Source organism: Brachycentrus maculatus, unplaced genomic scaffold, assembly GCF_059751285.1.
Source record: "Brachycentrus maculatus isolate JH-2025_06_01 unplaced genomic scaffold, ASM5975128v1 h1tg000811l, whole genome shotgun sequence".
Taxonomy (NCBI): domain Eukaryota; kingdom Metazoa; phylum Arthropoda; class Insecta; order Trichoptera; family Brachycentridae; genus Brachycentrus; species Brachycentrus maculatus.
Genome location: NW_028281539.1, coordinates 99,169 through 126,092, shown reverse-complemented (window position 1 = coordinate 126,092; position 26,924 = coordinate 99,169). Strand labels below are relative to the sequence as shown.

Here is a 26,924-nt window from a genome sequence, read left to right as displayed (position 1 = left end):
AAACCAAATTAGATTTATATATAAACAGGGCTTATTTCTCTATTTTAATTTATGTATTAATTTTAAATCAAACACAGATTTTTTGAGTCTACTTAGTTGTATTTTATTAACAAAAACACATAAAAAATTATATTGTGACAATTGTTTCGCCTTGTTAGGGCATTATCAAACGAATGTGAAGATCAAATGGGCTTATTTTTTTATGTAAACGCGGTGGAACGGCGATTTTTTTCATTATTAATATCAATTAGACTAAACAATCTAAAAAAACGAGGACTGCATCCACCCTGATGTGGCTCTACTAACAAATGAGTTATAAATCAAATTTATAAATGACTTTCGTGATATCAGAGCTGTGTAACAAAATCTGTGCATAAATCATAAATCAGTTTTTTTTTATTTTCGGCATTCACTTTGTAGAATTGACATGATAGAATTGTAAAAGGAAAACACTTGTTTTTTACCACTTGAGTTATATTTATTTAATTATAACAAGTAGTTTGGGCAGCTATGCTTCCATCTTCAGGTGTAAATACAAATTCAGTTTATAGTTAGACCTGAAAATGGAAGTATAGTTTCTGAAACTGGTCATTATAATAAAAAAAAATACTTCTTCTTCTTCTTCTTCTTCTTCTTCTTTTTCTATATCCTAAGGATTTGTGTGTGCCTCCGCTTGTAGCTCTTGGGATGTCGACTCCCAGCTGTCTTTCCACCCTTATGGAGGTCTGATTGGGGTCTGCGTCCTTCTGGGATTCCTTGAAGGGCGATACGTGGAAGTCTGTCATCTGACATTCTGTTTACATGATCGTTCCAGTATCGCCTTCGTTGTCGTCCCCACCTCACGATATCCTCCATCTTACATATGCTCCGGATGTCGGTATTCCTTACTCGGTCTCGCAATGTGTTTCCGGTTATGGATCGGAGAGTCTTCATCTCGGAGGTTCGAAATCGAGATTTTGTTCTGGAAGTATCTGCTCTTGCCTCAATCCCATAAGTGGCTATTGGTCCAACACATGTTTTGTTTATTTTCATTTTACTTTGTATGCTCATGTGTTTATTCCTTTACTCCGAGTTTCACCTTCGTTGTCGTCCCCACCTCACATTATTTGTAACTCAAGTGGTAAAAAACATGTGTTTTTCTTTTACAATTTTCTAACGTTCATATCTCTTGACTGTGGACGTTGACGGAGCCTATATCTATTGTGTTCAAAGCATTATATTATATTTCAATCACTGGAAGGGCACTGTGTGTTGGCGCAAATGACGTCGTGGTCTGCCCTTTGAAGATGTAGTCGTACAGCATCCACATCCAATCGCTCATCAGCCAAATTATGAGTAGGAAGAAAGCCAACTTCGTCAGCTTGTCTACGTAGTACATCCTGAAAAGATAAAAAATGTAAGGAAAAATGCAAATTTTACATTATTGAATGAGTCCAGTCGTCCTTCGTAGAGGAAGGTAAGGAGATGGCAAGACTCGACTATTGAACAAGTGGAGTATTTTATTCATTCAACACGGTTATCGTCGTATACCTGGATGCCTCAGAAACTTGGTGTGGAGGAACAAACACATGAGAATAGAAAGTAAAATGAAAATATACAAAACATGTGTTCGACCAATAGCCACTTATGGGATCGAGGCAAGACCAGATACTTCCAGAACAAAATCTCGACTTCGAACCTCCGAGATGAAGACTCTACGATCCATAACACATTGCCAGACCGAGTAAGAAATACCGACATCCGGAGCATGTGTAAGACGGAGGATATCGTGAGGTGGGGACGACAACGAAGGCGATACTAGAATGAACATATAAACAGAATGTCAGAAGACAGACTTCCACGTATCGCCCTTCAAGGTAAACCTGAAGGACCTAGACCCCCAGGCAGACCTCCGAAAAGACGGAAAGACAGATGGCAGTCAACATCTCAAGAGCGACATGCGGAGGCACAAACAGATCCCTAGGATCTACAAAAAAAAGAAGAAGAAGGTTATCATAGCAGCAAGTTGCTTGGAAGCCCTCTGATTTAAACGGGTTGGAACGGTGATGTTGTCGACGAAGGTGAGAATGTGAGGTGATGTTTGAGGACACACAGGTGACACAGTGAGAACCAAATCATTGAGGACATTGAGGTGCATAACCGGAAACACGTTAAGAAACCGAATAAGAAACACGGAAATTGGAAAATTTATTTAAAATATTTTATACTGATGATATTAATATGATCGTCAAATATTTTTTTTTTCCAAACACCATTTATTTTTTATTATTTTACAAACATATTTTTAAAAGTACAATATTTGTGGATAGTTTAAGAAGATCAATCGAAAGTATAAAAGGTATTATCTGAGTATGGAGAAAGGTGAAAACATATCCGATGCATTGAGTCATGTAAGAGGCTAGCAGTATATGGATCAATTCCAATCTTCGTTCAGCATCCCCAAAGGTGTAAAATAGGGATGTGTAATGTCACCGAGGCTGTTTAATGTACGGATATTCTACAAGTAAATATCAAATTGTAAGAATGGAAAACTGCAAAAATTTTAAATACGTAAATTGGAAACAGCCCTTGAGGTATGATAGATGTTCGAATGGTGATACGAGAAAAGAATACAAGGCTAAGATAAGCATTATCCGAGAGTGGTGTGAAGAAATTGATTGATTTTACACGTTAATAGACTGAATAAGGAACTGTGAAGTACGAGGGGTATAGTCGGATGGGGAAGACAGCGAAGACGATTCTGGAATGCCCATGTCGATAGAATGCAACAAAATAGACTGGCCCGAATTGCTCTTCAAGGGAACTTAGACGGAAGAAGGCCACCTGGAAGACCTCCAAAGCCATGACGTGACAGCTGCCAGTCCACGTCACAAGAGACAGATAACGGAACAGGAAGGTCCGAGGATCTATAAGAAGGAAAAATATTATGAAGAAGAATAAATAAATACACTTACATTCGCATGTGCCTTCTCGCAGATGGCAGAGTGCTTTCAGGTTCCTTTAGGATGTACAGACGCGCAGACAAGATACAGCTCTCAAAATACTTGTTGATATCCAAACCTGGAAGAAAGTTAGACTGGTCTGATGATGTCTGTAACGACGAAACCCGGTCGCTGGTCAAATAAAAATAAAGTGGAAAAGCTAAGAATATTGGTTTCAATCTAATAATATATTAAAAATGCAATTTCATCACGAAGTGTCAGTGGATAATATAAATCTACTGGAAGAAAGTATTTGGTTAAAAAATCAATTTTATAAAATTGAACAAATTTTGACTTTATGATGCGATATTAAAAAGTTTTCAACGTTCTACAAACTGTTGGGTAATATATCCAAAATAAAACAAGGTTTGTTGGATTGAATTCTACATTTATTTATGTATAATATGTTAGTACGTGACGCGTTTCGTCTTCTTAGGACATTATCAAACACATTGCTTACCCCTTTCAAGAACGTCATAAATCAAAAAACTTGATTTTTCAGGAGAACGTTTTTAAAGTTTAAAAATATGATACAACTTTTTTACTGTGCAACAGATCTTTTAAGGTAAAACCTGAAGGTTTTTACTATATTTAAAAATATTTATTTTATTTAAAAAAAATTAATTAAATAATACCTTTTCTTCAAAATGCAAAAACAACACTTTCTGCCCTGTAGCGGGTAAATATTAAGTTAAAAATATGCCTCTTTTGCTGGGATATAGTACATTTTTTGGGCATTCCGAAAACATGCCTAACTGAAAATTGTCGATTTTTGATTTAAGACGTTCTTGAAAGGAGTGAGCGACATGTGTTTGATAATGTCCTAAGAAGACGAAACGCGTCACGTATTAACATATACATAAATGTAGAATTCAATCCAACAAACCTTGTTGTATTTAGGATATATTACCTAACAATTCAATATGGAATTCTACCAACTGTCTGCAGTTACAATAATTAAGTTCCACAAACTGCCAAAATATACTAAGTAGTTTGAAACGTCATATTTATGTGGTTTTAAAAGTAAATTCAACTTTATGTTAAATAACAGGTATTTTATTCAGGCTAAAAGCTAAAGCTATAACAGGAATAATTCAAAGAGCGATTTTAGAGCTAATGTTTTTTGCCAGTAAACACGATATATACACTTTATATAATTAAACAACTTTGTTTTAACCACTTTTTTATTATTAGTACACTTTAACCTACCGGTTACGACAAGAACCTTGTCATCATCAGGGTTTATTTAATTCCAAAACATTAAAATACTCATAATTGATTGAATTCCCTTTTCAAAAACTTCCACACACTCCGTAAAAAATCCTAAATGTATTCATTTTTACGGAGTGTGGAAGTTTTTGATAAGGGAATGTAATTAATTATAAGTATTTTAATTTTTTTAATTTTTAATTTTATTTATTTATTGACTTGGCGTTTTTATTTATTGTTTCGGAATTAACTTTGTGGTAAGACATGTTACAATGATTAAAGAAAACACTTCGTTTTTTACCACTTGAGTTTTATTATAGACTACATGTTTCAGAAGTTAAACTTCCATCATTCAGGTCTGTATAATAAATACATATATATAGTACTACATGTTAAGTTATTATACAGACCTGAATGATGGAAGTTTAACTTCTGAAACATGTAGTATATAATAAAACTCAAGTGGTAAAAAACGAAGTGTTTTCTTTAATCATTGTGACTTGGCGTTTAATTTGTAGAACTCCATTTTAATTTATGTATTAATTTTAAATCAAACACAGACTTTTTGAGTCTACTAAGTTGTATTTTATTAACAAAAACACATAAAATATTACATTGTGACAGTTGTTTCGCCTTGTTAGGGCATCATCAAACGAATGTGAAGATCAAATGGACTACGGTCCTTATGTAGCCATACAATTCTAAGTGACAGTTTTAACACGTATTTTAATGTTTTCAATATTTTATAATTAAATAAACCCTGATGATGACAAGGTTCTTGTCGCAACCGGTAGGTTAAAGTGTACTTATAATAAAAAAAAGTGGTTAAAACAAAGTTGTTTAATTTTATAAAGTTTATAAAATGTGCCACAAAGCATTTGCGAAAAATATTGAAGAAAAAATCAATTATTTTCACAATAATTCAAGTGTGACCAAATGTAGTTTGTATTTTGTACATTAAAAGCATTGTTAACTTTGTGGTATGGTTATATAATACTCTCCTTATCATTCATCATTCACTTTGTGTAATACTTGTGTAAGTTGTATTACACAACGATGAATGATAAGGAGAGAGTTAAATCTAGTCTAGCCTTTGATCGGTCGTGAGCCCTGTAAAATCCATACTTCCATATTCGTCTTTTTCTATGTTGAGATGTTAAAATATTAACATGGATATTCTTTACATTTAAGTATGTTTTTTTTAACATCTAGAGCTGTCTTCTTTACAAATTTAAAATATGATTGACGTACAGCGCCATTTGAAAAAAATATAACATCTTCCAAAAGGGTGATTATTTTAGCGCCGCCCTGTATAAAAATGTGTGTATTTTAAACAAATAAATAAAAGCGAGTGTTTTTGCCTACAATTTACACTCATAAATTATATGAAATTATAGTACCTTTAAACATAAAGAGTAAATCCACTCACGAGTAGGCATAGGCTATGAAACTTAAAAAGTTGAAGACTGAGTAGGGTCATGATAAGCGGTGTTTCATAAGCCGTAGCTAGATTTCAGAGTCACTTGGACGTTAATAATTTAAAAAAAAATTATGATATTCTAAATAACAAAACATAAACAAAAGTTAAATAATAATAATAATGAAACCCTTATCCGCACCTCAATGGTGCATAGGATACTGCGTCAAATAAACGCAGTGTTATCTTGATCGTTTACACATGAAGGAAAGGTGATCAGCCCTCCGCTTCAGGTACCAGTCCAGGGTAATATTGAATAAAAATGACAGTGAAAAAATCACTAATATTAATTTTACCCCCCCTGGGAATCGAACCCGGGACCTCCAGAACGGTAGCCGAGCATGCTGACCATTACACTACGGAGGCGGACAAAAGTTTAAAATATAAAATTCAGGATATTTACCAAGTCCGTCGATTTTGTATCTTATTGCCTCTTTTGCGTTTAAGACAGGTCTTAAGCCTTGGATGTTGTCAGAATTGAAGTCCCACTGGTTGTTAGCGTAGTATTCAAATACCTCGAATCCCTTGGTGATACGACGCTGCACTCGCATCAAGCTGAAACACGAAAATGGAGAAGAGGATGAGATCCATTTACCACGTTTTTAGTCCGGCAGAGACTGCAGAAGCCCTGAAAGGGTCTGAACCACCATATGGACTGCGAGAATTGATGAAACTTCAGTCATCTACAACGTTCCAGTCATGCAGAGACTGCAGAAGCCCTGGAGGGGTCCAATTCATCATACCACCAGGATTCGGAGCTCACATACTAATAAAAGAGTTTCTGCTCAATAAAAAGCTTCTTTTCATCTCACCAATAAATGTATCTAGTGAACTTCTAGTGATTCAAGAAAAATGTTTGAAAATTGGTTAATAAATATATAGAACTTCCAAGCATTTGAGTAGTGTGGTTGTCAATAATGAGTAGAATTGTAAAATGTTACACGTATGTAAAGTGATCACTTAAACCAGTCTATGACGGTCGTTGTCCCTGTAAATGCCCAGGACTTTCATATTCTTCTTCATCTTTGATGATATGTCAAAAAATAATATCAAATGAAGTAATTTTCTGCTTTCAAAAATGTTTATTGTCATAAGACGTCACGATCGTTGGCAGCGCCTCCTCTCTGAGGTGCCTTTCCTCCTTCTCTCTAGACTTCTTGGCTATTAGGTTAGTAAAAAATGGGTACTTACAATGGCTTGTGTCCGGTCAGGTAACAAAGAGAATCAACGAACATCGCTGGTAGAAGATGGAAGAAAAATACGCAGATGTTGTGGACCGTTCTGGAGTTCTTCATAGATCCTCCAGGGTACCTGTTGATCAAATTTATATAAATAAATAGTGCTGTTTTTAAAGATTAAAGAAGTTCAAATTTCCCACGATAAATTGATGTCGGCGCCCGCCATGTGGCATGTTGAGCCATCTTGTTGAAACCACAGCTCTGTCACATCAATGCCATTCAACTCAGGTACCAAAAAGTCAGTAATCATGGTTCTGTGGGGCTCTGCATTGACCGTAACATTCTGGTCGTTATCGACTTGCCAAAAATATGGGCCAATGATTCCACCTGCCCATAAAGCACACCAAACAGTGACTTTTAATGGGTGTAAGAGCGTCTCGACAACGGTTTCTGGGTTTTCTTCACTCCAAATTCGACAAATCTGCATATTGACATAACCATTTACGCCCCATCGTTGACAATATTTTGAGTTGAAAAAGAGGTGTTTTATTATTTTGAGAAATAAAAAGACTTTATATTTTTATTCGCCTCTGTAGTGTAATGGTCAGCACGCTCGGCTACCGTTCTGGAGGTCCCGGGTTCGATTCCCAAGGGGGGTAAAATAAATATAAGTGATTTTTTCACTGTAATATTTATTCAATATTACCATGGACTGGTCTTGAAGCGGGGGGCTGATCACATTGTAATCATGTGTAAACGATCAAGATAACACTGCGTTTATATAAAGCAGTGCCCTATGCACCATTGGGGTGCGGATAAGGGTTTTATATATTACATATATATTTTATGACTAATAAATTAAATCCTGAATTAAACCCTAAAGAGGGCAACAGGTTGTTGCCGAAACTAGTTGGTTGTTTGTAAAAATGTGAGTGGATCAAAAAACAAAGTCTTTTTATTTCTCAAAATAATACATCAACATGATCCACAAAGTTAATGCTTTCAATATTCAAAACACAAGAGGTTTTTTACTTACCAAGCCACTCCATTTAACGGTATCCTGTTGGTGACAATATTTCTTCCGATGTCAATCAGTTCTTGCCAGGAGACTTTGACTTCAGCTGAGCTCGTGATGTTGTAGATAGACTTCTCTATTTGCCTGTAAAAAAATTAAACTAGTCATTCAGTATCTACATAAAAAATAAAATAAAGAGCAATTTCATAAGTTGAAATATCTTTTGTATGTATTTGTGTGTATTTGGGTAGTATGTTTTCTAGGGATGGAAAGATTGATAAAGACATTGAAAGGAGAGTGAATGCTGGGAACAAAGTGAATGGTGCACTGAAATCAGTTATAGCAAATAAAAACCTATCAGCGGAAGCTAAACTGGCAGTGCACAACGGATTCCTGGTTCCAACTCTAATGTATGGAATTGAAACATGGAGTTGGCAAAAGAAGGATGAAAGTGGACTGAATGCAGTCGAAATGCGATCTCTCAGAAGAATGTGCGACAAAACGATGTATGATAGATGTGCGAATAGTGAAATAAGGAAGGAATGCAAAGCTGAGATAAGCATTATCGATAAAATTAAGAAAGGTGTGTTGAGACGGTTTGGACATGTAGAACGAATGAGTGAGGAAAGAACGGTAAAACAAATTTATGAGGCGAATGTTTGTGGGAAAAGAAGCAGAGGAAGACCGGGAAAAACATGGCAAGAGTAGGTATGCCAAATACTTGAAAGTGGTCAGGTAAGGAGTCGTAACAATCGGCGGGTATGTATGAGGAGATGCATGAACGTGGAAGAGGCGAAGAATGTTTGCAAGGACAGAGTGGTGTGGCGCTCTATTCTCTCTGCCTACCCCTGCGGGAAGCGGCGTGATGGTTAGTTGGTTAGTTTTTTTACATACTTATTGCTGATGTAGTTCCACGTGCAAACAAGCATTGTGTTGACCACAATGTCAACAGGTAGATAGTCAGCATATCCGTTGGAATGGCAGTACATAGTCCTGATGACTCCCTTTCCAGCTCCTGAAATTCAAACAGACAATCGTATGGTTAAAAAAAACATACCCATTGACGATTTTACTGTCTGCAGCGGCTCTAAGTAGGGACTCAGTGTTATAGAGAAGCCAGTATCTCAAGCTGCCAAGCCAGGATATACGCCTTCTTCCTATGCTGCGTTAACCTTCCACGCCGCCTTGTAATATAATACCTATTACTCGCTATTTCTCTCCCCTCATACAACGGCCCGAGTACTCCACGCTGAAGGTTGGCAATCATCGTGTCAGTCTGCAGCCGCTCTGAGCAGCGCCCCAGTGCTGCAGCGGAGCCAGGATATACGCCTTCTTCCTACGCTGCGTTTACCTTCCACGCCGCCTTGTAATATAATACCTATTACTCGCTATTTCTCTCCCCTCATACAACGGCCCGAGTACTCCACGCTGAAGGTTGGCAATCATCGTGTCAGTCTGCAGCCGCTCTGAGCAGCGCCCCAGTGCTGCAGCGGAGCCAGGATATACGCCTTCTTCCTACGCTGCGTTTACCTTCCACGCCGCCTTGTAATATAATACCTATCACTCGCTATTTCTCTCCCCTCATACAACGGCCCGAGTACTCCACGCTGAAGGTTGGCAATCATCGTGTCAGTCTGCAGCCGCTCTGAGCAGCGCCCCAGTGCTGCAGCGGAGCCAGGATATACGCCTTCTTCCTACGCTGCGTTTACCTTCCACGCCGCCTTGTAATATAATACCTATTACTCGCTATTTCTCTCCCCTCATACAACGGCCCGAGTACTCCACGCTGAAGGTTGGCAATCATCGTGTCAGTCTGCAGCCGCTCTGAGCAGCGCCCCAGTGCTGCAGCGGAGCCAGGATATACGCCTTCTTCCTACGCTGCGTTTACCTTCCACGCCGCCTTGTAATATAATACCTATTACTCGCTATTTCTCTCCCCTCATACAACGGCCCGAGTACTCCACGCTGAAGGTTGGCAATCATCGTGTCAGTCTGCAGCCGCTCTGAGCGGCGCTTTAGCTTCACATACCGCTCACTCCTTTCAAGAACGTCATAAATCAAAAATCGACAATTTTCAGCTGTGCATGTTTTCGGAATGCTCAGAAAATGTACTATATCCCAACAAAAGAGGCATATTTTTAACCTAATATTTACCCGCTACAGGGCAGAAAGTTTTGTTTTTGCATTTTGAAGAAAAGGTATTGTTTAATTATTTTTTTAAATATACTTACTAAATATTTTTGAAATGGAGAAAAAACCGCTAGGTTTTTGAAAAATTGACTTTATATTTATTTTTAAAACATTGTATTATATTTTTAAACTTTAAAAACGTATTCCTGAAAAATCAAGTTTTTCGATTTATGACGTTCTTGAAAGGTGTGAGTGATACGGTTTTTAAAAATTCTTCGTAGTAGCTTGGGTGAGAATCCATAAATGGGTTTAGACGATACATTTAATATAATTTATATTTGAAGCAATAACTTTCTGATTTTCCATCAAATCACTATAAAAAATTATAGTGATTTAAAAACAAGGTTTTATTTTAATTATTATATATTAAATCCTTACCAATGAGAAGTCCTACAGGACCATTCACGTTGTCAGTCCATCCTGGAAGGGGTTCTTGCCAGATAGGGATAACTAGAAAAAGGAAAACAATTTGTGACATGCATATAACAATCAGTGGCAGTACTTCCATAGAAGCCCATAAGCCTGGCTTGCCTAACAACTCCGAATAAAAATTACCAAATGAGCATCAAATGATTAAAAATAAATAATTTTGTACGGTTGTTTTTAAATTATCGCGCGCTAGCTCGTTGTATTGGAATAATCTAGCCGAGAAAAGCCGAGATTACAATACATTGTTTATCTTTATAATGTTTTTTTGGGGGCTTACTGTACTGGAAATGGTAAGAAGTGAAGAAATTATAAGTATGTCATGTATTCACGAAAGTGAAAAAAAAATAGGGATTTCCTTACTAGTAAACCCTAGGCACGCCACTGATAACAATGTACTTTTTTATTAATTGATGTTTACATTAATACATTTCCTTACCAATTGATGGACGAAGAATCATGCAAGGAATATCCTTCATCGCTTCGACCACCAGACCTTCAGAAAGAGCTTTTGTGAAAGCATACGTATTTGGGAGGGTGTCCAAAATCCTAAAAAAAGCAAATATCAAAATAGAAATTCAATCTAAACAATACTGTAGTACAATTAGTGACTTGATGTGTAAAACCACTAATGGAACACTAAAATTCTCAATAGAAGATTTTTTTGAAGATGGGAGTTGTATTTATTATTTACTTTGCTTATTATGTACAAGGTTAATATATAATTAAGTTAATTATCGTTTCTTCTAAACTTAAAAAAAAAAACAAGAGGGATAATCTAGTGTGGGCCAATAATCTCAACATTTGCTCATTGCTGGGAGGAAACCACGTTGCATGCCTCAAGAGAAGCCGGACTGCTGACTCTCCTCAACAGGCCTTCCGTTCCACTAGAAGAGGGTTCGGCATTTTGTGTCCTAGCTTGGTTTATGGCACCAATGTTCTTCGCTAGTTTTATCATGTATGATACCATCTCTCGTGAAAGTCCCTTATGAAGATGAATGAATGGAATCAGATGTCATTCAAGGTTCGACCACCAATTTTGATCCCAACCTTATACATAGCACAACACTCTCCTTATCGTTCATCGTTAACAATGTGTAATACTACTTAAAACATTTTACACTTCTTCATGATAACAGGTTTCGGAAAAACTATTCCATCATCAGGTAAAAAATAGACTAAAATGAAATTTCTAAGGTGTCCTATTTATTGTAAATGAAACTAAATTTACTATTACATGATTATATTATTTCTTTAAAAGAGAATTATTAATATTATTAGAGAAAAAAATGTTCATATTGTGATCCAGGCAATCGCCAAAGATCTTTCTCGAAAGACATCTAGAGGAAGACCAAAGAGTTTATGGATGCTGCAGAAAGATAACATGATTCAAAGGCATGGCCTAGGTGACGTTGTCCATGATAGAATGACCTACAACCTGAGGACGAGGAGAGCTGACTCCAACAGTCTACAAAGACGATAAGTTGGGATGGAGCCAGGAAGAAGAAGATTTTAATGACTCGATTAAACAGTTCTGTAAAATTCACAAAAAAATGACAAAGTATTGAATGACAATGAATATTTTTAAATCTTTTTTTACTCACTTGTCTGTCATAGCGTTAACAACAGCATCGTCCAGCCATTCCACGCACTTGATGATCTGATGAGGATCAGATGGCGGAGGGTATGGCTTTTCCAGCAGCAGCTTCTCGTGCAGATGGCAGTAAGACGTTGACACGTGGCAGAAAAGCTGAAACATCAAATACTGCTTTAGAAAAAGAGGAAAACACAGTCAAAATGCGGTGTCGAAATAAGTGAAGCATGGAGTTCGCAGAAGAAAGATGAAAGTAAATTGAATGCAATCTCCCAGTGCGGCAAAACATATATGGTAGATGTTCCAATGGTGATATAAGGAAAGGGTGCAAGGCTGAGATGAGCACTATCCAGCAAACTAAGGAAGGCGGGTTAGGATGGTTTGGGAAGGATAAGAGTAGACTCGATGCAGTCGGGATGCCATCTCTCAGTGCGGCAACACCATGTATAGCAGATGTTCCAATGGTGATATAAGGAAAGGGTGCGAGGCTGAGATGATCACTATTCAGCAAACTAAGGAAGGCGGGTTGGGATGGTTTGGGAAGGATGAGAGTAGACTGGATGCACTCGGGATGCCATCTCTCAGTGCGGCAAGACCATGTATGATAGATGTTCCAATGGTGATATAAGGAAAGGGTGCAAGGCTAAGATAAGCATTATCGATCAAATAAAAAAATGCAATTAGAGATGGTTTGGACATGTGAACCGAATTAGTGAGGAAAGAACGGTAAAACAAATTAATGAATCGAATGTAGTTGGAAATAGGAATGAATGCAGATAATGTAAACAGAATGTCAGAAGACAAACTTCCACGTATCGCTCTTCAAGGAAACCCTGAAGGACGTAGAACCCCAGGCAGACAAATCCTGAGGATCTATAATAAGAAGAGAAAGAAGAATATCCTACCTCCAGATGTTTGCATTCCCTAGCCAACTCAAGCATCAGTTTTGTTCCTCTGGTGTTAAGAAGAACTGCTTTCTTCAGCTCCTCGTCGAACCTGTAATCATAAATAAATACTTTTTCTTGATTGTTTTTCGCAGATACTTTGTGGCACATTTTATAAACTTTATAAAATAAAACAACTTTGCTTTAGCCGCTTTTTATTTGTACACTTTGTACAGCATTCAGCCTCTGTTCCCAGCATTCACTCTCATTTCTATATATTCATCAATCACCTTTGTGACATTAAATTGCTAATATTAGTATTATAGTATTCCTGGTACCTTATGGTGGCAGCAGCATGATAGATGATGTTGACGTTTTCTTTGATCAGTTCTCTGTCCTGTTCGGAGATCGCAAGTCCTGGGCTAGATACATCTCCAGCAATGATCCTCATTTTACTGGTCAATCCCTGCATGCCTCCTTTCATCGTCTTCACCTTATCAAAAATCTGCAACAACAAAAAAATGCTATTATTGTGTAGTTCTGGTAGTGCACAATGGAGTCCTGGTTACAACCGTGTATAATTAAACTCTCCTGCTCCTGTTTTCTTATACGGCTGTGAAACATGGCACCTTTCAAAGACCCAGAGCAGCCGTGTACTGAGCTTCGAGAATGGGTGTCTGCGGAGAATTTTAGGCGTGCGATGGTTTGACTTTGTGAGGAATGAAGAGATAAGGCGTAGCAAATCTTGGTCACAACTGTCGTCAAGAAAAGGCGATTCAGTTGGCTTGGCCATGTACTCCGCATGCCTCCCGAGAGCCGCCATCAAGATTGCCTCTTTCATCAAGGACGACAACTGCTGACATTTCGTCGGCAGTTCTCGTCAGAACTTCGGGAGGCGGATTTGACTTGGGAGAATGCAAGGGAGCTGGCAGCCGACAGAAAAGCCTGGAGATAGTTTGTGGACTCCATATGCTCCACCTAGGGAGCGGATATGGTTTTTAAAAAATAATTAAACTACTGAAGGATATTGGTACCCAACATAAACCAAGCTAGGACACAAAATGCTGAACCCTCTTCTAGTGAAACGGAAGGTCTGTTGACGACAGTCAACAGAAATGTACATATGAACATGAGAAATGCTAGAATATATATTTTTCATTTTTTATTTTACTTTATAAATGTTTGGCTTATAAGTTTGTATATTTTACCCGTGGTTGTAAACCATAGGTAAAATTGGTTAATTTATGCTCCATAGTTTACTTCATCTTTGTTGTGATTTCAAAATATATGTTTATATTGCTCACTCCTTTCAAGATTGTCATAAATCAAAAATCGTCAATTTTCAATTGTGCATGTTTTTGGAATGCCCAGAAATGTACTAAGTATATCCCAATAAAAGAGGCATATTTTTAAGTTAATATTTACCCGCTATAGGGCAGAAAGTATTGTTTTTGCATTTTGAAGAAAAAGTATTGTATAATTATTTTTTAAAAATAAACTAAATATTTTTCTAATGGAGAAAAAACCTTCAGGTTTTACCTAAAAAGACCTGTTACACAGTAAAAAGTTCAAAGGGTGGCTTGATATTTATTTTTAATACATTGTATATTTTTAAACTTTAGTAACGTTCTCGTGAAAAGTCAAGTTTTTTGATTTATGACATTTTTGAAAGGAGTGAACGATATGTAAAAATAACTCCTAATTATAGATCATCCAGATTTGTGGACACGCTCAAAATGTTGTCTTATTTTTTTACTCTTAAAAAACGACCAACGCTAATCAGCTGGCAGACAAGACGCAGAAAAAAACCTATCACGACCTTGAAAGAGGTTTTAAACCTTCGCGTCAAGTTTTCGGTCAACGGATGATAGAATACTAGCGTATAATACTAGTGTATGGCCCCCAGCGCGCCTAAACTGTGTAAAAACCAGTTTTTGAACCGTCTGACAATGAACCATGGATATTTGAAAGTGAGACTGACGCAACGAGCGCTTATGGTTAACTTGACCTTAATGGGTGTTTTTAAACTCTCGGTTTTGAGCTAGTCCACGGCAGCGGTCGTCACACTTTTCTGGTCAAGGGCCACATGGGACAATGTGAGGTATCACTGCGGGCCGCACACTTATGAATTGGGTATTATGTACGATAGCCGACTGTTAGATGCTAGGTTCCAGCTCGAAGCTCCAATACATACTCCTAGCCAACCCCTACCCCTATCTAGGCATTTACAGGGCTTATGATCTGTCATTGGCTGGTTTACATGGCCACTTGATGTTATTTCCTGAAATAAATTGAAAATATTCTTTGTCTCTATCGAGATTTTAATTACTCAAAATATTGTAAAAATAAAGTTAGTCGCAGCGCTAAAACAGTCAAAGATAATCTCTGTCTTAACTCGAAACAAATATTAATATCGGGTCGTGTCAATTGAAAATGTAATTCAGAGTAACATCCGCAACTATCCGAATAATTTTTTATATCGAATTCGGATACGGATTTTTTTTTATTTCGGATATCCGAAAGATTTGGATATGGATAAAGATATCTGTATCATCCCTGATAAAAAAGAAAGAAAAAACAGTTAGTTATTCAAGATTTTTATTAGAACTACAAACATATTTTTTAAGTAATTTTTATACGTAGTTTATAATATTATATTTAATCTACTAAAATTGTTTGCTATATGGCCGCACAAATATCTGCCGCGGGCCGCAGTTTGACGACCAAGGGTCCACGGTGTGTAGTTGGCGTACCAACAGTGTTAGCCTTCACCAGGGCATTGTCGCTCAGAAATAATAAGTCTTGACGTACTCTACATACGTCTAAATGGATTCATGATTTCCTTGGTGAACTTAAAAACAAAAAAAAACCTACTGTAGAACGGGGCTACTTGAACTTTGATGTGCTACTTGAGCCCAGTACAAAAACGAGATTTAAATCTGCATTTGGTCTACAATAATGAACGTATGGTGACAATAAGTGTCACCTGTCAGGAAAACAATGAATCATGTCCATACGTTCATTATTGTAGACCAAATACAGATCTAAATATTTTTTTTTGTACTGGGCTCAAGTAACACATCAAAGTTCTACGGTATTTAATATTTTTTTATATAAACATACATAGGTGAGGATGTATAATCCATTTCCACTTATTTTTGCTAAGAAATTGATCTCTAACCCTTATCCGCACCCAATGGTGCATAGGGCACTGCATCATATAAACGCAGCGTTATATTGATCATAAACACACGAAGGAAAGGTGAACAGCCCTCCGCTTCAGGCACCAGTCCAGGGTAATATTGAATAAATATTAGAATGAAAAAATCACTTATGTTTATCTGACCCCCCCTTTGGAATCGAGCCCGGGACCTCCAGAACGGTAGCCGAGCATGCTGATCATTACACTACGGAAGCGGACATTATTGTGAACTATACACATCCATTTCCTCTAACTAAACTCATATTTAACAGATTCAATGAGTCCTTTGGTTTGGGAAGGAAACTTTGTTTTCTAAGAATATTTTTTTACCGATATCCCATAGTCATTTTGAAAAATCCCATGCTATGAATAATTTGATAAGATGGGCCTCAAAAACATTACGATGAAGACCTTGAATGAACAAAAGAGGCGTCGGAAGACCGCAAAAGAGATGGTCCGACGACGTAGTCGCTGTGGGGGGTAGAAACTGGCAGCTAGAAGTAGGTCAGAGGGCTCATTATAAAAAAGAAGAAGAAGAATTGATACACCTATATAAATAAATAAATAATAAAATAAATCAAATAAAGACTATTTGCTAGATGTTAGTTCCCTAAGTTTGTGTAAATTTTAAAATTTGCTTGGATTATTTACTGAAGAGACAGATTTCAGCTCCTTTTTTTGTAGTACATGCTTGCTAACTTTTTACTTTTTCAACTTTTTTTATGTTTTTAAGTTTTCAAATTTACTAAAAAAAAATTAAAAAAATTGTTTTCTGATAGTCAAGTATTTTTTGTATTTTATATTTAAAAAAAACTAACTAACCATCCCGCCGCTTCCCCGCAGGGGTAGGCAGAGAAAATAGAGTGCCACACCACTCTGTCCTTGCAAACATTCTTCGCCTCTTCCACGTTCATGGATCTCCTCATCCATACCCGCCGATCGTTACGACTCCTAACCTGACCACTTTCGAGTATTTGGCATACCTGATCGTGCCATGTTTTTCTCGGTCTTCCCCTGCTTCTTTTGCCACTAACATTCACGTCATAAATTTGTTTTATTTTATTTTAATACTATTATTCTAGTTCTACTTATAATACCTATACCCTTATACCCTTTGCTATGACTAAATTATAATCTATACCCACACACAGGGCATGCCTTTGTGGGACTTTTTTTTGTATTCATATTAATATTTTATTCATATTTTTTTGTATTTGAATGTATGTCATGTAATGCAAAAGAATTTAAAATAAAGAAAAAAATGAAATCTAAATTTAAACATGCTGTATATTAGAAATATTAGTATACAAACAGAACCACAACAGGTTATCAACGAAAAATAATTATTCACCTTTTGAAACGCCCTTGATAGTGCTTGGCCTACATTACATGCGAAACGTTTGATATAAATTTTTACTTGTAACTGACCTTTCAAATACTTCAAGTTTGCCAACATTTGCAGTGATATAGAGTATTTTTGTAATTTTATTAACGGTGGAAGTCTTGCTAATCGTCCAACGCATTAAGCCATATTAAATTAATACTACTTCGACCTTGAAGTAATATAAATTTACAACATTTTGAGTGTGCGAATGCCCAGACTTCCATATTCTTCTTCATCTTTGATGAGATGTCAATAAATAATATGAAAATAACTCTGTAATAGGAGATAATCCAGATTTTGTGAACAAGTATTTAGATTCACCCTGAATGTTGTATCTAGTGAAATTATAAGCTTAAATGATAAAAAATTAAATAATATTTTGTGGCGTTTCTCATGTGTGTGATTATAATCCAGCATTCGGAGTTAACATACTATTAAAATAGTTTCTGCTCAATAAAAAGCTTCTTTTCATCTCACCAAAAGATGTCTCTAGTGAAGTTCTTGTGATTCAAAAATAATGTTTCAAAATTGGTTCGTATGTATAGAACTTCAAAGAATTTTAGTATTGTGGTTGTCAATAATGGGTAGAATTGGTGAATGTTATACGTGTGTAAAATGATCACTTAAACCAGCAAATGACGGTCGTCGGCCCCGTAAATGCCCAGACTTCCATATTATTCTTCATCTTTGATGAAATGTCAAAAAATAATATGAATATAAATTTAATTTCAACCTAAGAAGGACCACTGCAATTCAAAAACCCCAAAATTTTTCTATACCGTACCGCGAACGGTGATTATTTGTTTGATTGACGTCCAAGTAACTATTATTCTAACATTTTTATATCATGATTCATTACTTGTAACTGACCTTTACAGAATTGTGGGTGCCTCGAATTTGCTAACATAACTAACTAACTAACCATCACGCTGCTTCCCCGCAGAGGTAGGCAGAGAGAATACAACGCAAAACCACTCTGTCTTTGCAAACATTCCTCGCCTGTTCCACGTTCATGCATCTTCTCATACATACCCGCCGATTACTACGACTCCTAAAACCTGACCACTTTCAAGTATTTGGCATACCTGATAGTGCCATGTTTTTCTCGGTCTTCCTCGGGTCCTTTTTCCAATCACATTAGCCTGATAAATTTGTTTTACCGTTCTTTCCTCACTCATTCGTTCCACGTGTCCAAACCATTTAAACACACCATTCTTAATTTTATCGACAATGCTTATCTCAGCTTCACATTTCTTCCTAATTTCGCTATTCGAACATCTATCATACATCGTTTTGTTGCACATTCTTCTGAGAGATCGCATTTCGACTGTATTCAGTCTACTTTCATCCTTATTTTGCCAACTCCATGTTTCACTTCCATACATTAAAGTTGGAACCAGGACTCCGTTGTACACTGCCAGTTTAGCTTCCGCTGATAGGTTTTTATTTGCTATTACTGATTTCAGTGCACCATTTACTTAATTTGCTACCATTCGCACTGATGGTACTATTTTATAATTTTATTAAGTTCGACGAATAAAGCGACATTAAAAGTATACTTTTTCGGCCTTCGCACCTTATCCCGACCTAAAAAAGACCACTGGATTTCAAAGACCCGAAAATTTTCTATTCCGTACCGCTTACGGTGATTGTTTCTTTGTTTAGTGATCACTCAATGTTCAAGTAACTATTATTCTAACATTTTGATACCTAATTTCTGAGGTCTAATTGACCTTCACAATGTTACTGCTGCTTCAAGTAAACCAACATACCTTTAAATAGTATTTTTATAATTTTATTGCGACACAAAGGTGGAGTTGTCATAAATTGTCTGACGAATAAAATTATATTTAATTATATATGCTATTTCGGGCTTCACATATTACCAACCTGAAAAGGACCACTCGAACTCAAAGGAGTTAGAGTGGTCCTTTTTAGGTTTGTAATATGTACCTTTGCTCCAAATATTATTCATTATTATTCAAATTAAGTTTTTGGCAACCTTTTCACATTAGATTATTCGTTCTTCCACATGCCCAAACCATCTCAACACACCTTCCTTAGTTTGATAGATAATGCTCATCTCAGCCTTGCATTCTTTCCTTATATCACCATTGGAACATCTCCCTGTGAGGGCTTCATCTCAACACACCTTCCTTTGTTGAATAATGCTTATCTCAGCCTTGCATTATTTCCTTATAATCACCATTGGAACATCTTCCTATGAGGGCTTCATCTCAAAACACTTTCCTTAGTTTGGTGGATAATGCTCATCTCAGTCTTGCATTCTTTCCTTATATCACCATTGGAACATCTCCCTGTGAGGGCTTCATCTCAACACACCTTTCTTAGTTTGCTGGATAATGCTTATCTCAGCCTTGCATTCTTTCCTTATATCACCATTGGAACATCTCCCTGTGAGGGCTTCATCTCAACACACCTTCCTTTGTTGAATAATGCTTATCTCAGCCTTGCATTATTTCCTTATAATCACCATTGGGACATCTTCCTATGAGGGCTTCATCTCAAAACACTTTCCTTAGTTTGGTGGATAATGCTCATCTCAGTCTTGCATTCTTTCCTTATATCACCATTGGAACATCTCCCTGTGAGGGCTTCATCTCAACACACCTTTCTTAGTTTGCTGGATAATGCTTATCTCAGCCTTGCATTCTTCCTTTTATAATCCATTACAACATCTTCCTATGAGGGCTTCATCTCAACACATCTTCCATAGTTTGCTGGACAATGCTTATCTCAGCCTTGCATTCTTTCCTTATATCACCCATTGCAACATCTTCCTATGAGGGCTTCATCTCAACACACCTTCCTTAGTTTGATGGATAATGCTTATCTCAGCCTTGTATTATCTTCTTTTATCACCCATTGCAACATCTTTCTATGAGGGCTTCATCTCAACACACCTTCCTTAGTTTGTTGGATAATGCTTATCTCAGCCTTGCATTCTTTCCTTATATCAGTCACCATTGGAAAATTTTCCTATGAGGACTTCATCTCAACACACCTTCCTTAGTTTGTTGGATAATGCTCATCTCAGCCTTGCATTCTTTCCTCATATCACCCATTGGAACATCTTCCTATGAGGGCTCCATCTCATCACACCTTCCTTAGTTTGCTGGATAACGCTCATTTCAGCTTTGCATTATTTCCTTATATCACCCATTTCAACATCTTCCTACAGGTTCTTCATGAGAGAGGGTTGGATCACAGCTGAATTTCAAATTGCAAGGTTTTGGCAACCATTTCCACACTGCGTTCATCTCGTTTCGTTTCCCAATACGTCTGCCGTCATACGTGTACCTAGCAGCCGGTAGGTATGTGCAAATATTGTAATAATATTATCGTAAACCTGCTCATATCTGTGTCAAGGTCTGCCGCTACATAACCGTTCTTCCTGGGCCATTAATTATAACTACACTCATACTATCGTGCATGCCCACACGCTAAACCAGGGGCGTACGTTCGGTGCAGCCGCGAAAATATTGCCTACCTTAATATATTAAGAAATTTCTAATATATTAATTTATAATTTCTTCTTAACACTATACGCACCCGATGGTGCATAGGGCACTGCATCGTGTTGACGCAGTGTTATCTTGATCGATACTTTATTGAAGGTAAGGTGAATAATCCTTAGTTTCAGAGACCAGCCCAGGGTAATATTAAATAAATACGAGAGATTAAAATCACTATCGTTTATTTTTAAACAAATTTATACGGCGAATGTAATTGGGAAAAGAAGCAGAGGAAGACTGAGAAAAATATGGCATAATCAGGTATGCCAAATACTTGAAAGTGGTCAGGTTAGGAGTCGTAATAATCGGCGGGTATGTATGGGGAGATGCATGAACGTGGAACAGGCGAAGAATGTTTGCAAATACAGAGTGGTGTGGCGTTCTATTCTCTCTTATAGATGTTCGTATACATATACGTATACACACACATATATATATATATATATATATATATATATATATATATATATATATATATATATATAAATATATATATATTCACTGCTCGCCACTGTTATGCTCCATACATCATTATCTGACCATATCAATTAATTGCGTATACAGACCTAATCTCGAGTTAAGACACGTCAAAATAACGAAACAAGTACCGGATATCCGGAACTCCATACATCATTCCTCTACACGCTTCTATTAGGAAAAACCGTATTACATTCAATGCTCCGAATATCTCGGGAATGAGCTCTCTCAGACGTATGTGCGGTAAAACGGTGTATGACAGATGTTCGAATGGTGAAATTAGGAATTATTGATAACATTAGATGTAACACTCTCCTTTCTTTCATCGTTCACTTTGTGTAATACTATTTTAAAAACACTAATTCGTGACTGCCGGTTTTTCCCGGTATGTAAAAATAATCCAGGGATTGGATCATACATAAAAATAAATGGGTCTCTGCTAAAATAGGGGCTTTGCTCAATCCAACATAGACGACTGTTGTGAACTCATGTATACTTTGTCATAAGATTGATCAATATATCTAAGAGTTTGAGTAGTGTATAAAGTGATCAATTATCTAGCCAATGACAGGTCATGAGCCCTGTAAGTAAATATCTTGCAAACAAAATAATATCTGCTAAAATAAAACCAACCACAGATGGCTCCAGTGAAATCACGTGTGCAGTGTCACGAGATTGATGACATATGTAGGAGTTCCAAAAATTGTGAAGTGTTGTCGTCATGGTGAATGTTACACACGTATATGTAACCAGCCTATGACAGTTCATATGCCCTATAAGCATCCAGACATTCATATTCTTCTCATTTTTGTTGAGATGTTAAAAATGTTATGTGTCGCCTATTTTCAAAATCCGCCAGATCCATGTAAGTCGATTTTACAAAAAATGCGAAATTCTCCGGGTAACATTTATGTACAAAAGATTTGTTCATCTTTAGATAAAATATTATGAAATACAGAATTTCCCATTTTTTATATTTTTTTCAGTATTTAAATAAAACACGAGACGCAAACCGATGATGACGTCATCTTAATTTTTGACCTATCCCCGCTCTCTGATTGACCGATATGGGTCAGAAGTCAAGTTTCATGAATATAACGGAATTCGAAAAAAAACGCTGTTTTTAAGTATTTTTTAGCAGGATTTTCAAGTATATAAATATTTTAAACCCACAATTGGCATTCCGATAGTGTTTATTTTAAAATCTTATAAAATAAGATCTGGCGGATTTTGAAAGTAGGCGACACATCGCTTACTCCTTTCAAGAACGTCATAAATCAAAATACTTGGTTTTTCAGGAGAAAGTTTTTAAAGTTTAAAAATACAATACAATTTATTAAAAATAAATATCAAGCCACTCATTGAATTTTTTACTGTGCAAGAGATCTTTTTAGGTAAAACATGAAGGTTTTTTCTCCATTTGAAAAATATTAAGTATATTTAAAAAAATGATTAAACAATACATTTTCTTCAAAATGTAAAAAAAACACTTGCTGCCCTGTAGCGGGTAAATATTAAGTTAAAAATATGCCTCTTTTGCTGGGATATAGTACATTTTTTGGGCATTAAGAAAACATGCTCAACTGAAAATTGACGATTTTTTATTTATGACGTTCTTGAAAGGAGTGAGCGACATATGACATTTTAAGTGGATTTGAAGAAAGAATTTGGCTACAAAAAAACACCAAATGTAGAATTTTTATTAGTTATTGTACGTATTTATTGGGTAACAGATTATGTTATTCGCACCCATTTATAATTTATATTATATATTTTATGTAGGAGTTTTATGTATAATTTTATGTCCTGAATTTTATTGGATAATTTAATTTTCTCAATGAAAAATATAAATAAATGTCCTCAGCCTATATTTTATTTAAAGACGAACATTATTTTTCATACATACATTCTCACCTAATGGTGCAAAGGGCACTGCAGCAAATCGATTCAATATCAAGTACAATTTTTTTTTTGTGTTTTTTTTACTTCTGTTATATTTTTTGCGTATACATTTTATATTATTTTTTGACATCTCATCAAAGATGAAGAAGAATATTGAAGTCTGGGCATTTACGGGGCTGACGACCGTCATAGGCTGGTTCAAGTGATCACTTTACACACGTGTAACATTCACCAATTCTACCCATTATTGACAACCACACTACTCAAATTCTTGGAAGTTCTATATACATGAACCAATTTAGAAACCTTGTTCTTGAATCACTAGAACTTCTCTAGAGACATCTATTGGTGAGATGTAAAGAATGTAATATGTTCATTTTATACATTTTTTATACCATATGAACTTTATAGGCTTCCATATTTCGATTAATGTTTTGAAATGAATAATTAAAAATTAGTTGGTTTTATTAGAATTTTTAAATATTATCTGTGTGACGATATCGCCAATGCTAGACGATGTATAGCACCTATTCTAGGCAACTAGAAACTGCTGAAATGCGAATATATATATCGCCCACTCCTTTCAACAACGTCATTTATCGAAAAATCGCCAATTTTCAGTTGTGCATGTTTTCAGAATGCCCAGAAAATGTACTATATCCCAGAAAAAGCGGCATATTTTTAACTTAATATTTACCCGCTACAGGGCAGAAAATGTTGTTTTTGAATTTTGAAGAAAAAGCATTGATTAATTATTTTTTTTAAGTATACTAAATATTTTTCAAATGGAGAAAAAACCCTCAGGTTTTACCTAAAAAGATCTGATGCACGGTAAAAAGTTCAGTTAGTGGCTTGATATTTATTTTTAATACATTGTGTTATATTTTTAAACTTTAAAAACGTTCTCCTGAAAAATCACGTCTTTTGATATATTATGACGTCGTTGAAAGGAGTGAGCGATGTATAAATACGGTGTTTGCCCACATTTCCATCCGCGTTTTCTTCGATGCCTAGAATGTTCATTCTGTTCTAAATGAGGTCGGACCAAGTCTTGAAGGTATGAATAGGTATACTTGGGCAATGCACTCCGGGTCTTAGTGGGGTATTTCGTAATACCTGCCTGAGTTCACTTTCCTCGGTGTAATGCAACTCTTCATAGAACTAACTGCTTATTGGTCCGAATCGTAACAAACCCGTTCCAGAAGCTCGTTTGTCAATTGTGGCTGGGCCAGTGGTAACCAAACTCATCAGACAAAGAGCTAAATACATATCGCTAACTCCCTTCAACAACGTCATATATAAAAAAAACATGATTTTTCAGGAGATCGTTTTTAAAATTAAAAATATAATCAAATGTATTTTAAATTAATATCAAGCTACTTATTGAACATTTTACTGTGTAACAGATTTTTTAAGGTAAAACCAGAATGTTTTTTCTCCATTTGAAAAATATTTGGTATATTTAAAAATATAATAAAACAATATTTTTTCTTCAAAATGCAAAAACAACACTTTCTGCCCTGTAGCGGGTAAATATTAAGTTCAAAATGTGCTCTTTTGCTGGGATATAGTACAATTTCTGGGCATTTCGAAAACATACACAACTGTAAATTGACGATTTTTGATTTATGACGTTCTTGAAAGGAGTGAGCAATATGTTTATTAAATCATCGATTACAAAGAATGCTGTGAATAGAGTGAAAATATATATATATATATATATATATTTATAAATATATATATATATATATATATATATAATATATATATATATATATAATATATATATATATATATATATATATATATATATATATATATATATATATATATATATATATATATATATATATATATATATATATATATACATATATACATTTGTCAAATTTAGACTCGGTTTTAAAAACCGGACGATATTTGCAAATTCAACACACTTCATTGTTGGATTTTCCTCGCTTGGTATTTGTCGCTTGAAGTAAGTACATAGGAACTAGAAACGCAACCAGCAGTAGATAGTCTATTGAACAAAGAGATTAAAAGAAACAGAAACAGATTTTATCACGAAATTGGAATTAACCCACTTAGAGCTTTATTTCGGTACAGTGACGATAATTTTATTTTATTTATTTATTTGGGATTTTTACAGCCACTACAAAACAATAAACAATATATTGTATTGTCTGTATATCGTAGTCATACAGGAGAAAGTGACCAAGTGCATTGTTTTACAAAAACGTGATCGTTGACTATTTGATATCTTACTAGCTTAATATTGCCCTGAAAAAATCCCAAAGGATTTTAAACTTGGAAGTATAATATATTGACTTGGTAAAAATGACTAACTGCATTGATGTTTATTTTGTTGCCAAGCAAAAGTGACTTGAATGGCCCTCCTGAACATTTTACGTTTTGGTAGTTGGTCACTTTCTCCTGTACGACTACGATATGTTTTTAGTGTTTGTTAAGTTTATTTTTTAAAAGTATGTGTGTGTTTTTTATAAGTATATTATTATATTTTTAATTTCTAAAGGGAAGCTGTTGACTTTTTTATTCCCGTATACGCTATTTTTTTGGTACTTTTTTTTTTTTTTTTTTTTTTGGAATCTGAGCCCACCATCCACCCGCAGCAGTTATAGAGTCCTGAGGGACTCTCTGTCAGCTGCACATAGAGGAAAATCTTCAAAATATTTCTGAAGAAATAAATATTGCTCTATTCAATTAATGAGGGGGGAGGAGGATGTACGGACAGAGGCCGACACTTCGTCCCCACCCCTCGGGATCCCCTCATTACCTCTTTTAATTTTAATAATTTTTTTGGTACTGTTTTATGTTGCATTTGGGTATTTTAAAATTATTTATATATATATCTTTTTGTTGTTTTATATTGTTTTGTAGTGGGATTTTTACAGCCACTATAAAACAACTTACAACAGCAATCAATAAATCTACAGCCAATTAAAAAAATCCACTGATAATACTATTCTTATGAAAGTAATGTTGGTTGGGGTGAGTGTGTGTGTGTGTGAGTGTGTGTGTGTGTGTGTGTGTGTGTGTGTGTGTGTGTGTGTCAGTGGCGTGCCTAGGGTTTACCAGTAAGGCAAGCCTTTTATTTTTCACATTCGTGAATACATGATGCACCTATAATTTCTTCACCTCATATCATTCCCGTATAGTAAGCACCCTGAAAGTATTATAAATATAAACAATGTATGCTAATCATTGTAAAAATGTGCATACATTTAACTTTAGTAAGGTATAGTCATCACCTTTAAACAAAGAAAATGTTGACCATAATAAAATATCATCCTCAGATATCAACCATCACCAATAAGTACCATCACCATATAGTGGCATGCATAGTGTTTAATAATCATATTATCACGATAATTTAAAAACAGTCACACATAAATTATGTATTTTTAATCATTTGGTCTAGATTTAGTCATTTTTATTTGGAGTTTTAAGG

At 35.7% G+C, this 26,924-nt stretch overlaps 1 protein-coding gene across 1 annotated transcript in view; it reads right to left on the bottom strand.

The window, feature by feature from the left end:
* Window positions 1-637: 637 nt before the first annotated feature.
* Window positions 638-26,924, bottom strand: part of LOC148300155 (putative fatty acyl-CoA reductase CG5065) — a 51,174-nt gene continuing 24,887 nt past the window's right edge. The window contains exons 4-14 of the mRNA XM_088275173.1: window positions 13,293-13,459; window positions 12,976-13,066; window positions 12,081-12,226; window positions 10,916-11,025; window positions 10,429-10,500; window positions 8,755-8,875; window positions 7,882-8,004; window positions 6,859-6,978; window positions 6,071-6,222; window positions 2,955-3,060; window positions 638-1,379 (exon numbers count right to left, since the gene is read on the bottom strand). Coding sequence (XP_088131299.1) covers window positions 1,220-1,379; window positions 2,955-3,060; window positions 6,071-6,222; window positions 6,859-6,978; window positions 7,882-8,004; window positions 8,755-8,875; window positions 10,429-10,500; window positions 10,916-11,025; window positions 12,081-12,226; window positions 12,976-13,066; window positions 13,293-13,459 — 1,368 coding nt within the window. The 3' untranslated portion in view covers window positions 638-1,219. The remainder of the gene's footprint in view (window positions 1,380-2,954; window positions 3,061-6,070; window positions 6,223-6,858; window positions 6,979-7,881; window positions 8,005-8,754; window positions 8,876-10,428; window positions 10,501-10,915; window positions 11,026-12,080; window positions 12,227-12,975; window positions 13,067-13,292; window positions 13,460-26,924) is intronic.